The 15,245-nt window shown below is 36.6% G+C and overlaps 1 protein-coding gene across 1 annotated transcript; it reads left to right on the top strand.

Annotated features, from left to right (window-relative positions):
• The first annotated feature begins 3,717 nt into the window (after nucleotides 1-3,717).
• Nucleotides 3,718-4,663, top strand: LOC127135535 (U11/U12 small nuclear ribonucleoprotein 31 kDa protein). The gene has a single exon (XM_051062202.1). The coding sequence runs from the start codon at nucleotides 3,800-3,802 to the stop codon at nucleotides 4,631-4,633; it is 834 nt and encodes a 277-aa protein (XP_050918159.1). The 5' UTR covers nucleotides 3,718-3,799; the 3' UTR covers nucleotides 4,634-4,663.
• The last annotated feature ends 10,582 nt before the right edge of the window (nucleotides 4,664-15,245 follow it).

The raw sequence follows: 15,245 nt of genomic DNA, 5'->3' as shown, positions 1-15,245 counted from the left end.
GGCTGAGTAGGAGAGGATTTTGGGCCTTGTGGCCCATCCCGAAAATAACACTACTTTAAGTCCCTTGGGCCTTCTTTGATCCAATGTTTAGGGCCTAACTTTTTATTTATTTCCCAAACATTCCAATTTGGTCTACTTGGTTTATGAGCTATTCTTGATTGTTTTAATTAAAATTAAGATAACACTAATATTAGAAATATTTATTAGTTCGGTTTCGATTACTATTTTCAACTCTTCTTTTTATCTTGTTATAATATTATAATTAGTTAAATGGTGGATTAATGGTTAACGTCAACAAATAATTTACTTTATTTTCTAATAAATAAGTTTGACGTTGGTCCAATACCAAATAGTCTTTCCCAAAAGTATATTAATTCTAAATAAATTCAAATTCACCGTATTTAAATAGTATTCTCTTAAAAATTATTTAATTTAATTTTGAATGAAAAGGAGAATAGTAAGCCTCCGCTTCACTATCTCTCGACTATTCGAACAATTGGCGTACGCCATATTGCTCGGATTTTCGTCATTCATTTAAAACCCTAAAACTCCATAAAATTAAAATCACTCCACCAATTAATTATAAATTCTAAAAGTTTTATTTTTAATAATTAATCTTTGAATGAAAAGGAGAATAGTGAGCATCCGCTTCATTATCTCTCGATTATTCGAATAATTGGCGTACGCCATATTGCTCGGATTTTCGTCATTCAATTAAAACCCTAATAATCATACAATTTCAAATCAATTTTTCAAATCAAACATAGGTTCTAAATTCAAATTATTTCTAAACTTCAACCATCATATTCAAATCATTTTCCAAATCAACTACAAATTCTAAAACATTTAATTCTAAATTTATGATAATAAAGAGGATAGGAGGCGTACGCCTCACTATCTTTCGATTATTCGAATAATTGGCGTACGCCACATTGCTCGAGTTTTTGTCATCAAACTTAAAACACAATCGAATAAACTCAAATCACCTCTTATATCAAACCCAATTTTACAAAATAAACTATACAACTTCAATAGAGAATGGGAGGCGTACGCCTCACCACTCCTTGATTATTTGAATAATTGGCGTACGCCACCTTGCTCAAATCATCGACAAATCCAAACCTACCAACCCAAAATTCAAGCTATCTTCATAAATCGAATACAATATCTAAACATATCTTTTTACAATTTAAACCTCGGGTGATAAAAGATGGGAGGCGTACGCCTCACCGTCTCTCGATTATTTGGATAATTGGCGTACGCCATATTGCACAAATTATCGACTTCCGACTAAAACACGTTAAATAAACTTGGATAAGGGAATAGGTGGCGTACGCCTCGTTATTCTTTGAATAAGCAAGTAGGAGGCGTACGCCTCACTACCGTGCGTATTCAACATCCACAAACAAACTTTCAAAACAATTCGAACGAAAAGGGAATAGAAGGCGCACGCCTTATTATTCCTCGAAAGAATTGAACGATTGGTGTACACCATATTGCTCAATCTTTCGTCGTTCCTCAAATCATCAACAAATCAAACCTAACTTCTCGCCCTCGAGCGATCGAAACCAATCAAATCCAAACACGTCAATTCAACTCGTCACCCCCGCGTGACCAAAACCCTTTCAAAAAGAACACTGTCAATCCTTTCTAATGCGCACAACAAACCAGTGCTAGAGCCTCCACCGAGAGTAGACAAGCCAGTGTTTAGCCGTTAGAACGCCGACCTACACAGTCGTTCATCAAAACAAAACACAACCAATATTCGTAGTAGCCCGAACTACGAATGCTCTGATTTCCTTATTGCACCATAAGGATACGTAGGCAGGAGATTGCTGTATCTTCGCGAGCACACTAATAAAAAACCTCCCATTTCCCCCATCCTGAGGTCTTCATCCACATCTATCATCAATTCTAATTACTCGAAGCAAGCAGATAAACAGTCAATTAACAGTCAAATAGCAAAATCAGACTAAAAGGTTCCCGTTGAGTACAACGGACGTGAGGGGTGCTAATACCTTCCCCTTGCGTAATCGACTCCCGAACCCGAATATGGTTGCGACGACCATTATTCTTATTTCTAAAGGTTTTCTCGATATTTTCCTATTCCTTCATTGGAATAAATAAAGTTCGGTGGCGACTCTGTTTCGAACAACATTTTTTTTCCGCGTCCTATCGCGAGGGATCGCATTATCATCTTTTTTTGAGGTGCGACAATTACATGCGACTCTATATGACTAATGCACAAATACAAGCTATTCAAAATCCTTTGATTCTTAGTAAAATTGGTGTCCCCACAACGACAATAAAGTGGATGAATTTTTCTGAAATGAGTCATCTTATATCAAATGTATATGACTGAGTTTTAGTTTAGTTTACAAGACATAGTTTTTCGTAAATCGTTTTCCCTCTGCTAAGTTGCCCTCCAAATAATTTAAATGGCCGGGTTGTCTTGATTAGACAGATTGCTACTAAGATGCATTTTATACAAGCTTATTTGAAACGAGGGTGTCCTCTACCACCAACATTCGTAGAATGGAGAGAACGTCTTAAGGAAGAAACATCTGAGTGAGAACTTTGCTTTTTTGGATAGGATGCATGAGTTCTAGAAATTAAATGATGTTGAAAAATAATACAATAGAAAAAAGTCTAATGCGAAAAGTTCAATAAATTTAAAAAGATGTCATCGATTTTGATGCATTTTAATCGTATGTACTTCTAATTTTGTTGATTCACTATGTTCATTTTTATTCTTATATCTTCATTTTAAGATGTCCAAACATAATCTAAGCGTATAAATAAAGCATTACTTTTGAAAACAAATTAATTGTTGAGTTTCTAGTAAGAGATGAGTCCTCTTCAATTCTGGACAAATTCTACATAAGAGTTTTTAAATGTTGTGAAACTGAAGTTATTAGACTAAGGTTTTGCTTAAATTGATGCAATGAGATGATATGAAGTGATATGAGATGAAATAGAATAAGATTACATTGTTTGAGTTAATTAAAATCAGATCCAGTATAATAAAATTTTATTATTCTATTTTATTTCATTTCATCACTTTTCATTAGCATTGTTTCCCTTAGATATGAGGAATAAAAACATTACATCACTTTCTACTAGTATTGATCACTTTCTACGAGTATTGTTCCCTTTAATATGAGCAGAATGAAAATTTTCATCACTTTCCATCAGTATTGTTTCTCTTTTATATGAGCAGAATCAAAAACTTACTTTGTTTTTATCGCTAATTATTCAAATAATAAAGTAATAAAATTTCTATTTCACTCTATTCTATTTTTGCTAAATTTCAATAACTCTATTTATCTTAAGATATTAAATATAATCTAAAATAATATAATAAAATTGTATATCTAACGAACTAGAAATTTTTGTCTTAAAAAATCTAGCATCATACTAACAAAAAATTATTAAAATTTATATATGCAGATGGGTGGCTGACCATATAAATAAAAAAATATTAAAACATAATAATTTTTAGTTTTATGCTATCTTTACAAGTACTCTGGCGGTGAGCAAGTTGTCCATTTACATATGGATAGTACTGCTTAAAAAAAATAAGAATGGATAAAACCATATATAAAACCAATCCAAAATATCCGGATCCATGTCCAGATCCGCTTGGAGTTTCGCTTCACTTCTCTAGGGTTTCTCAAACGCATTATAGAATCTCTCCACTCTCAGATTTCCTCTATAGATTAAAGAAGCATCGGAGAACTAATTCCGTCGCCGGAAACCGAACGCCGTTGCCGGAAACAAAAAACCTGAACCGAAAAAAATGTCAAGCAAGAAGAAACACAAACGAAAACACAGCGACAGCGATGAAGACGACGACGTTTTCTACTACCGCTACTGCGCTTCGTCCTCAACCCCCAACACCACCACCGGCACCACATCCAGTAATCAACCCCAATCAAAACCGAACAACAAAGGATCATCAATAGGAGGAACAGGTGAACCCTTAGCACCATCAAAATCGACGCTATACGTTTCTAATCTAGATTACTCCCTAACAAACTCCGATCTCCATACGCTCTTCTCTACTTTCGGCCGCATCGCGCGTGTAACCGTTCTCAAAGACCGTCACACGCGCCTAAGCCGCGGTGTCGCGTTTGTCCAATTCGTTTCTCGTAATGACGCCCAACGCGCCGTGGCGGAGATGAATAAGAAGATTCTCAATGGAAGGACTCTAACTGCTTCTATTGCTGCTGATAATGGACGTGCTCCGGAGTTTATTCGGAAGCGCGTGTACAATACTGAGACTGCTTTGTGTTATGAGTGTGGGGGGCATGGTCATTTGTCGTATGAGTGTCCTAAGAATCAGTTGGGGCCGAGGCCGCGGCCTCAGCCTAAGAAGCCGCGACGGGGATTTAGTGGGCTGAGGGATAGGGATGGGGAGGAGGAAGGTGATGAGGAGGAGGAGGAGGGTGGTCAGATTGCTGCGGAGCAGTTTGACGATAATTGGGCTTCTGTTGTGGATGATGAAGCGGGTGAAAGGTTGCTGGGGAGAAACAGAAATGATGATGAGGGTTTGGACAACAACAAGACGAAGAAGAAAGGGAAGAAAGCTGGGTATTTCAGTGATGAGAGTGATCATGATGATGATGATTGATCATGACTATGTAGCATTGACACTTCAGATTGAAGGTGTGTGTTTGGTATTCCGCATTACCGCATTATTCAACTAGTCCTGTGTGTCGTGTCTATATATGTGCCAGTGTTTCATAGATCTAAATGGCAATTTTTTGTTTTTATCAAGATATGGTGTAATTGATGAAATTGTTTATATGTTGTTGGCTTGGTTGGATGTGTTTATGGTTTTGATCACAAGCACATGTTAGTTATTAGTTATTGTGGTAGTAATTAGTGATAGTGGTGGTGAATTGGTGATGAGCATTTTTGTGTATTCCATATTTTCATAGTTAATGAATGATGACAGACGAGTCTCTTATTTATCGGCTTAATTTAGCATTCGGTTTACCTGTAAAACAGAAAGGAAAAGCCTGTTCGTTATGTTTTTTATTTTGGTTCAGTTAAAACATGTAATGTAATCAAATTGTAACACCCTGGTTTACTTTATGCACATCTTGTTATCATATAAGTAAGGTTTTTAATTACAGTTGTGGTGGTTATGTTATGATATTTGATATGTAGAATATTGTAGTCAGATATAGCTGGATTTGATGTGGTTGTTGAGATCTTGAAAAGCATAGGTTGTAGACTTGTAGTCACAATTACTGTCGCCGTTCTTGTGGAAAGCAGTTTAAAACCATGGGTAACAGTTCTTCTGATTACCTTTACTCTTTGATGTCTACTGAGCATTTTTATGCAGATTGATGAGTATTTCTCAAGTTTCTCTTAGAATGCTTAAATTGCTTCTCCCAGAGAAAATGTGGTATCCTTTTCATGCATAATCACTTGGCTGAGCTGGAGAATAATACCAATTTGTGCCTCACCCTCGACACTAGGCTTTAAATTATAGGTTTAATTATTCTGTAACTTTTTGAACCATGGGCTAATCTTGAATGTCATTGTAATGATATGTAGAAAAAGAAATTGGTTATTGTTATGCTATTTCCTTTCTTTCTGAATTATGGCTTTGAATCGGATTAAGTATAGTTATATTATATGGAGTTTGGGGTCAATTGTTACTGTTGTACTGTTGGTTTTAAGCATTGTTGGTTTTGGATATATCTATAACTCTGAAACCATATTCAGTTGACAGTTATATATAACCGATAGATACCATATTCATGATTGTCTATATACTTTTGTATGCTCATATTTTTTACTAATTGAATCATTGTCTTATGGCACAAGTTAATGAAAATAGTAGAGTTCATATCCTCTATGAATAGGATTAACATGAAGCTTGATTACATAGTACGATAATTGTACTCAGATATAAAGATATTGGGAGTTTTGTGAAATTCAGGATATCGGTTTCTTGAATTTTGTTGAAGTTTGAGCAGATTCAAATAGGATTAATATGGGTGTTCTTGAAGAGGAAGTAGGTAAAAGTTTGGAATTTTTTTTCAAAATAATAATTATTTTTATTTTTTTTCAAAATAACTAATTATTTAAAAAAACTTATCAAAATAACCAGGTTTGGTAGAGGATGCGTCAGATGTACTGGGGCACCCCCAATGCATAAAGAGGAGGCGTCAATAGCATTGGCGCATGCATTGCGCTCCTCACGAGGAGGCGCCACTAGCATTGGCGCATGCATTGCGCTCCTCATGAGGAGGCGCCAATATTAGTGGCGCCTGCATTGGGCCTCATGAGGAGGCGTTAATGCTAGTGGCGCCTAGGTGCATATGGTGCGCTAATTCATCTGGCAGCTTGTGATGGTCATGTGGGCGTCAATCCCTCAAGCGCCCACATGTTTTGTCCGTCTCTATAAATACCACGCATTGGATGCAATATTTTTCACTCAAACTCATCTCCTAATACAATTCAACCACCATCAATTTCAATTTTCCCTGTTTCAACAATGTCTGCATACATTCAAAAACAAAGTGCTGATGTAATATTTTCTGCCGTTGCGGCTCCGGTACAGATTCGACTTTGGAACACAAATATGTTTGAACGTCTTAATCGGACGTTGTACAGTTGGTTAGAGGGAGAAATTGGAGAGGGTGAACGGATTAGAAGAATACAATGGCTTGTGTCCACGTTCAACCAACACGGAGAATTACGCGAATTGGTGGATATTAAGACAGACCAAGACGCTCGTAGGATGATGCATTACATGTTCAAAATTGTTTTGCTGGTTGTAATTGCATAGTTCTTGTATTTGTTATAATTATATGTGTTACTGTTTATGCAATGGTACTTTCGTGACAGACGTCTAATATGAAATAAATTTAATTTTTCATATATTGCAATAGAGGTACATGTAAATTTATCTGGTTGTGCTCATTCTAACACTAGGACAGTTATTACGATTGTGACCTAGTTGACGGCATGAACTACATAGTCTAACCATTTTGTTCGCCGTATCCATTTCGGTTCGAATTCGGATGCTGTTTGGGCGACCCTTTTTCTTCCTTCGCATAACTTCGTTGTGCCAGACGATGTCCCCTTGATATTCTGGCCAATAATCCTCTTTTGCCACTACGAAAAAACTAATTTTATAAACATTTGAAAGACTGACGATTTTGTAAACTTCAGATAACAAGTATGATGGATCCCTTCGAACCTTTGAGCATGCCGCAAGGACATGGGAGCGGGGGTACGAAAGGCTTGGAACTTTCTGCAGTCGCACTAACCTCTATCTAGTTCGACTCTGTACTGTCCCATCGGCATGCCCTCATTGTGATCCATGGACTCGACAACACTAAACCAACCTTTACTTCGGTCAAAGACCGTAACCACATGTGTGTTTGCTTTGGCAGCTTCATGTCTGATGAATTTCATCGAAGCATCACTGAACAACTGTCCAGATTGCAACACTGAACTCCATTTTAAGCGTCTGGTTTCAAACAACGCCCTTAGCCTGAAATATGTAGCATGCACCAAAGCGATTATTGGTAGGTTACGGATGCCTTTGAAGACAGAGTTCATTGATTCCACAAGATTTGTTGTCATGTGGCCCCAACGTTGACCGTTGTCGTATGCCCTAGTCCACTTCTCCAAAGGAATACCATGGATCCACCGTACCGCATCTTCGTTTGACAATCTTATTTCCTTGCGGTAGTGTTTGAAAGAAGGTTCTGATAATGCGTAACCTGCATTGACAACCTTCTTCCGCAACGTCTTATCTTTGATTTCCCGCATGAAATTCTGAGCAATATGTCTATTACATAACACATGCGTCGAAGGAGGATTTTGCCAGCCGTTGTCAATGTTATTATATGCACTGATGATTGAAGGGTGTCTGTCGGAGATCAAACATAAGTTAGGCTGAGGTGCAACGTGCAATCAGAGATTTCTTAGGAAAAAACATCATCCCTCAGCAGTCTCCCCTTCAACTAGGGCAAAGACGATTGAAAAAATATTGATGTTCCCATCTTGTGCCACTACCATCAGTAACGTTCCTTTGTATTTTCCGTACAACCATGTACCATCAGTTTGTATAATTGGTTTACAGAAAGAAAAACCTATGATACCTGGTTGATACACCCAGAATAGACGGTGAAATATTTTATTTCCAACAGCACACGTACCATCTGGTGTATAGGCGGACAATTTGTTTCCAGCTTGACAATTGTTCCGGGAGCATATTGTTTTAGAGCCAACAAGTATTTTGGAAGTTGTTTGTAAGACTCCTCCCAATTGCCAAACACTTTTTCAATAGATTTTGTCCTAGCTATCCATGCCTTCCTATATGATGGAGTGTACTCGTACTCTGCCCTAATATGCGAGATTATTGTACTCACCTTTAATGATGGATTGTCGCTAATAACAGATAATATTTCATCACATATTAGCTGAGAGCTTAATTTACGATGATCCTGGATTGGGTTTGTCAGCATGCATGTGTGATCTGGACCCATTGATCCAATCTCCCAAGACTCGCTCCTCTTCCGGTACGAAGCTGACAACATAAAAAGGCAGTGCTCATTCGGACAATAAACTTTATACCTCGATGCGTCAGTTCTGTCAACTCTGAAATCAGCTGATAGTTGCATGTGGAATTTCTTAATGGCTCTTACACATTCCTCTTTTGTGCGAAATGTGTCTCCTTGTTTCAAAGATCCTTGCATCTGCACGTAAGGATTGTACCATACATCTGCTAAAGGTTCATCTGAACCCAAATTTAACCTTGTCATCTGTTGGGGTGGGCAGTATACATAACTTGTTGGTATTGGCTCCTCTTCCTCTTCAGCGTTCACCATCGAATCAACCATGATCTCAGATTCTTCTTCTTTGTCATCTAGAACATTCACCTCAGCTTGTTCGTCATCAGTCTCACAAAACACTTGTGACTGATCAATGTACAGAGACACCTGTTGTTGATGTGGTAATATATACAACTCTATATCGTTGTAACCAAATTGTTCGTGACTGACAAACATATGCTGATTTGGCCCACATTACTGCATTGCAATTTCTTTTCTATTCTTTGTTTCAGATGTGAAAAATTTGATCGTCGATTTATTGTAAACCGAGTTACCTCTGTGTTTCGAAAACAAAAACCGAACAACTGATGATCAAATATTTCACCTTCGACATGGGCACTGATCATGTAATGTTGTGTGGAAGACATTTTGTTGAAATATTAAATATGTAGATATCTTTAAGGGAATTGAATGCATTGCTAAGTTGTTCATCCACACAACATAAATAATGTTTCATTGCTAACTTGGTCGTTGCATTGATAACTTGATCATTGTTTGTACAAACTTGACCATGCATGTAGTAGAAAGAATCAACCATGCAGAGAAAAGAGTGACAAGAACACACATGCGCCTGAGCCCTGAGATTCCCACCTAGGCGCCCATTCCCTAGGCGCCATAAAGTAACTGGGGCGCCAAAAGGATGGGTGCCTCTTCACAAAAATTGGTCTTATGCGCCACTAGGAAGGGCGCCCCTTCCCATTGCCCTAGACTAAGGCGCCAAGAGGAAGGGAGCCTCTTCCTTGCATGTGAAGAATCACATGTAGGCGCCAAGAGGAATGGCGCATCTTCCATTACATGTTGATTCTTCACATGCGCCTAGAAGAGATTCCTCACATGCTATCTCTCACATGCTTTCTGAAGTTTGTCATTCCTTTGTCTTCTCTTGCCATTCCATGCAACCAATCATATTCATCATAGGTTGCAAACCTACTCACTCATTCATCTATAAATAGCCTATCATATCAACAATATCAATACTCAATTATATTCTTCTACCACACTTGTTTCCTCTACCACACTCAAGCTTTGCAAAATCAAATCATGTCTTTGTTGACTATGGGCGATGAACATAGAGGCACGCTCGAGAATATATCGGCATTTGTATGTCATCTCTCTCTTTTTACTTCTTCTATTTTTAGTCTTATACCTTTGTTATCTATGTTTTTCTTACTTCTTATAGTGTTGTGCTTGTTGATTATGTATTTCTTCTTCTAATTGCATTTTCTTACTTTTTTATTATTAGGATCCGAAGCGGTTTAGATGTCGTGTACATGAATATGTACCCCACGATCCTTTAATAGAACCATATATTAGAGGATGTGGATTTGGAAATCTACTCAACATTGTTTCGTACTCGGTGGACTACAAGTTCATTCTAACTTTGTTGGAGAGGTGGAGACCCGAGACCCACACATTTCACCTTCCGATTGGTGAGTGTACCGTCACACTTGAGGACGTGTACATGTTGTTGGGTCTCCGTATAGATGGAAAGGCAGTGAATGATCGAGTTAACCAAGACAACAATATCTGCAATGAATTATTGGGTGCCCATTTGCTAGACGACGAAACTGAGGGAGACACGTCCGGTCAAGCAAGGGGGCAAGGTATAAGTTTAAAATACCTTAAACAATATTATGCCAGTATAGTAATTCCCGACGATTCAACCGAGTATGAGAAAATAATAAAAGCTTGGTGTTATATTATGATTTTATTTGATAATTTTTTGTTTCCAGAAAGTACAGGTAATTTTGTAAATATAATGTATTTACCTTTATTACGCAACATTAATAAGGTAAACACTTATAGTTAGGGTTCAGCTGTATTGGCCCATCTATATAGTGCAATGTATAGAACTACAAAAAAGAATACCTATATTTTTTTTCATGTGCGTATTTGCTTCAAGCTTGGGGTCGGTCAAGAATGTCGTCGCTCGCCCCGATAAATGAGCGCCTATTCGTGTTCCCGTTTGCAACCAAGTAAGTCTAACACTTTACCATTCACCATTTAGTTAATTATATTTTATATTATAATTAATAGTAAATAATATTTTTCACTTATTTTTTATCTTAGGTGGTCAGTAAGGGGAATGAACTACAACAGGTGTCTGAAACACGCTATTGTAGTCTATCGAAATCTATTGGACCACATTGGACATGACGATGTAATAATCCTACCCAACTATATTTTAATTTAAAAATACTTCTCAAATTATTTTCCATCTAATCGTTTCGTATTGTTTTACAGTTTGTCTGGAGGCCATATCTGGGTCTGGTTCATGATGTGAACCATGACGATGCTGCAGTTTGGACAACGAAGACACCGGTTATCCGATTCACTATGGTGGAAATGCACCAGAGTGACCGGGTTAAACTGCAGTTCTGAATGCTACAACAGATTCCAGAATCTCCACGTGTTTGGGGAATTGACATCAAAAAAGGGTTGATGCACAATGGGATTATTCTGATTGGAGAGACTTTGCAAAAGACATGTGTCGTCCATAGAGGAATCAAAGATAACACATCTTGAACGAACCGGATATCTATGTGCAAGACCGACTCAACAAAATATATGGGATGGTTTAGATCGGTAACAACTCAACAATTTGTATTTGAGCCGCGGTATTTGATGGATCCACGCCAACATGCTTCGTCATCGTATGCCCCACAACAATTCACCACCCAACACCAATGTGAACCCACCCAAACCCAACAACCAACCATACAACATCAACCAACCACATACACACAACAACCAAACACCCAACATCGTAACCCGTTCATGCCAACCACCCAACAACCAACCATCCAACGTCGCAATCCATTCATACCTCTCACTCAAACACAAAACCAAGAATCAAACCCCGCAACCACAACTGTCTATAGCCCAGATGATTCATATGGGTCACTTCATCGTAGCCTCCCATCAATAACACCCAACCATTGTTTAACTATAGTCGCCCCAGAAACCATTGCTTTGTTTTCAAAACGACTCAATGACCCAATTTGGGCAACTATATCGTCCCCAATTCACTCAACCACAACGCCCTAACTACGATGACATGGGCACCGAACTCCATTACGGAAGCGCCGTTGGCCAGAGCCCCTCCGGATATTGGGAGCAAATGATGACACATCTATCAAATACCGCTAGAACTTTCGTTGGACCTTCCAACCAACCATCGCTCTATCAGGTCAGCACACAAAGACCCCAAACACCTCAAGAAAATCGTGGAAGACCTAAGAGATAAACTAACGCACCGGGATGTGGAACAGGGGGACGTTATAATCGGACGGGTCATTAGTTTATTGTCAGTCCAATGTAACCAATTATTACATCATCAATGAATTTTTTTTTCATTACTATTTCATTTTTATTAACTAATAAAAATAAAATATTAATAATTAAAAAAAAATAGCAGGGGGTGTATGCGCCAGATGAATTGGCGCATACATCAATCAAACATACATAGGCGCCACTAACATTGGCGCCTCCTCATGAGGCCCAATGTAGGCGCCACTAGCATTGGCGCCTCCTCACGAGGAGTCTAATGCATGCATCAATGCTATTGGCGCCTCCTCTTCATGCATTGGGGGTACGTCAATTCATCTGCCGCATCCTCTATCAAACCTGATTATTTTGGTAATATTTTTGAATAATTGGTTATTTTGGAATTATTTTTGAAAATAATGGTTATTTTGAAAAAAAATTCTAAAAGTTTGTTTTAATATATTTGTAATATTTTAATACAAATAAAATAAAAAATAAAATTAATTATGAAAACAATGATATATTTTATTAGTTCATAAATGTCTATTGATTGCTTACTCATTCCATCCTAAAATAAGAATGGTTTAAGGTTTTTATAAATTGTCATAAATGTATAGGAGAATAATGACTTGAAAGAAGTTTTAATTATTTAATAGCATTCTGAAAGAAATTGATATTGAAAAAGTAAAATGATGTTTATTTCGAGATAAATTTTGTTTGGTAAAATAATTTTGAAATGAAGTACCTCTCTAATGAAAGTAAAGTTTTGAAAACTAAAAATAATGCAGCGTTGTTCAATAGCGAACCAAAATATTAGTTTTAAAAATTGGAGAGTAAAAAAATATAATTTTAGCAAAATAGAAGATAAATAAATAAATTTAAGTCAGTAATTTTAAAAGTATTTGTTTTTTAAATTATGAATTTATATTGTGAAAAGTAATCTAATAATTTTAGATGTAATTGATGGTAATAAATTCAGAATTTGAAATTTAAATTCTTTGAAATATAAAATATAATATATATTTTTGGTGACGATTAGGGCTTTCATTGATAGAATTTTTTTTGGTGACAACTCAGAATTTGAAATGTATATTCTTTTAAATTCAGAATGTAAGTAAATAGTTTTTTTTTGGGACGTTTCAGAATTTGAAACTTAAACTATTTAACTCATATAATAAAAATAATAATTTTTTAAGTTTGTTTAATCAAATATATATTTATTTATTAGTAAAATGGGAGGATCAAAGGTCTAAAATGAGGAGACATTAGGCAGCATGTCTCATAGACATTTGAACCGTTACTAAAAAAATTATCATCGAATCAGATACAACCATCAAAACTGGACAAATCTAGTTTGGTTAAAAAATCAGCACACTTAATAGTTTTATGAAAGCCACAAAGTTATCTTTCTTGACTGTCACAAAAAACACCCCCACACTTAGTAAGCAATCTGCTAGTGGTAGCCCCGTCAGAATTAAAACAAACCCCGAAGGTGTGAAAAACATAAGAAAGGGGGTTTGAATTGAGTTTTATAAAACAAAAGTTTTTTACCAACTCAAGAACACCACTTAAAAGTTAATAACAAAGAGATAAAAACACAATTATTATATTATCGTTCGCTTGAAACTCAAAGCTACTATAGTCCACCCTCCAAAGTGATTTCACCTTATACACACAGATTTAATCCACTATAATCAACTGATTAGAATAATCACAAAGAAGCTTTTGTTTATTAAGGGGATCACTGGATTAAGATGCATATTATTGTTATTCATTCATTGAGCATGGTACATGTCATTGTAGTCAATGACATCATCTACTCCATGCATAGGTTGCCTCGAAGGCTCACGTCTCATTAATTCAAGATTATAAAAAGCATCATTTGGTTCATAAGTACAAATTGATTCATATCAACAAGTCCTTTTGGCCGACCTACAAGATTGGTGCATTATTATGGTCCATCACGTCTCATGGCGAGCATTCTTATTAAATGAGCATTTTTTTCTACTCATCTCGGGCCACGTCTAAAGAGCTATTTAACGGATGGCCTAGGATTTGCATTTCCTGGTCCTGACTTGAGAAAATTTCCTAAGGATTTAGATTCAATGTCTTTTAATTCCTATAAGAAAGAAAATGAAACCGTTTTCTATGGACTTCATAATAATGTTACTTTTGATCAAAAAATAAAAATTTAGATGTACAAAACCATTCTTTTTCCACATGGGCACGATCCTTCTGAGAATAAATTTTGTAAGGGGCATAGTTTACAATTATATTGGTAGACCTCATGATTTACACATAACCATGGCCTATGATCTAAATACTTGAGGACATTACAATAAAAAAGTATATAAGCTTAAAACATCATGATAGTTGACCACGACAACTCCATGCACTCTCTTCACCAAAACACTTCAAGAAGCAGTAAACTTGGTATCATGAGTGAAACCTGCAGGATTCAAAGAAACAATGAGTAAGGATTTTCCCAAAGAGATTATGATCAAAAGAAGAAAAACTGTCACAAGCTGCTGAACGGCAAAATAGCAAAAACAAGCCGTCACAACCAAAAAACAAAAAACGGCTACAGACGCAAGTTCAGAGTATTCCTCCCACAGCAGGCCATGTTGTAGACCTTGGCAACATGATTGTCCTTCAATGGCAGGATGGTTAACAACTCCAAGACAGATGATTCAGTTCCAGAATGTTGATGTTAATAACTGGATAGGGATTTGGTCGGTAGCAGAGATGTTAAACAATCGAGAAAACTAACATGCTAAATGTAACACCCCGATAAAATATGATAATTATTTAATTTGAGTTAATAGTGTATTTATTAATTTAATTAAATAATTGGAATATTATTATTGGAATAATAAAAATTGGAATTGGAATCAGTAAAGAGTTTCACTTATAAAAAGGTTTTTCACGTGAAAAGGGATAACGACTCAAAAGTGGAAAAGAGAAAAGAGCAAGAGCAAGAGAACAAGGGTTGAAGAAAGGGAAAAGCTGGAAGCTAAAGATTGCCGGATTAACTCAGGTAAGGGGGGTTTATCGTCGTTTAATGGGTATTTTGGGTTAACATGTAATGGGTAGTAATAAGCCGTTGAATCGACC

Source organism: Lathyrus oleraceus, chromosome 4, assembly GCF_024323335.1.
Source record: "Lathyrus oleraceus cultivar Zhongwan6 chromosome 4, CAAS_Psat_ZW6_1.0, whole genome shotgun sequence".
Classification (NCBI taxonomy): Eukaryota; Viridiplantae; Streptophyta; class Magnoliopsida; order Fabales; family Fabaceae; genus Lathyrus; species Lathyrus oleraceus.
The sequence above is the reverse complement of the archived record's forward strand: the minus strand, read 5'-3'. Positions and strand labels throughout refer to the sequence as shown.

What these genes read in the sequence shown, in the direction of transcription:
- LOC127135535 (XM_051062202.1), top strand. Translation starts at nt 3,800, where the DNA reads ATGTCAAGCAAGAAGAAACACAAACGAAAACACAGCGACAGCGATGAA.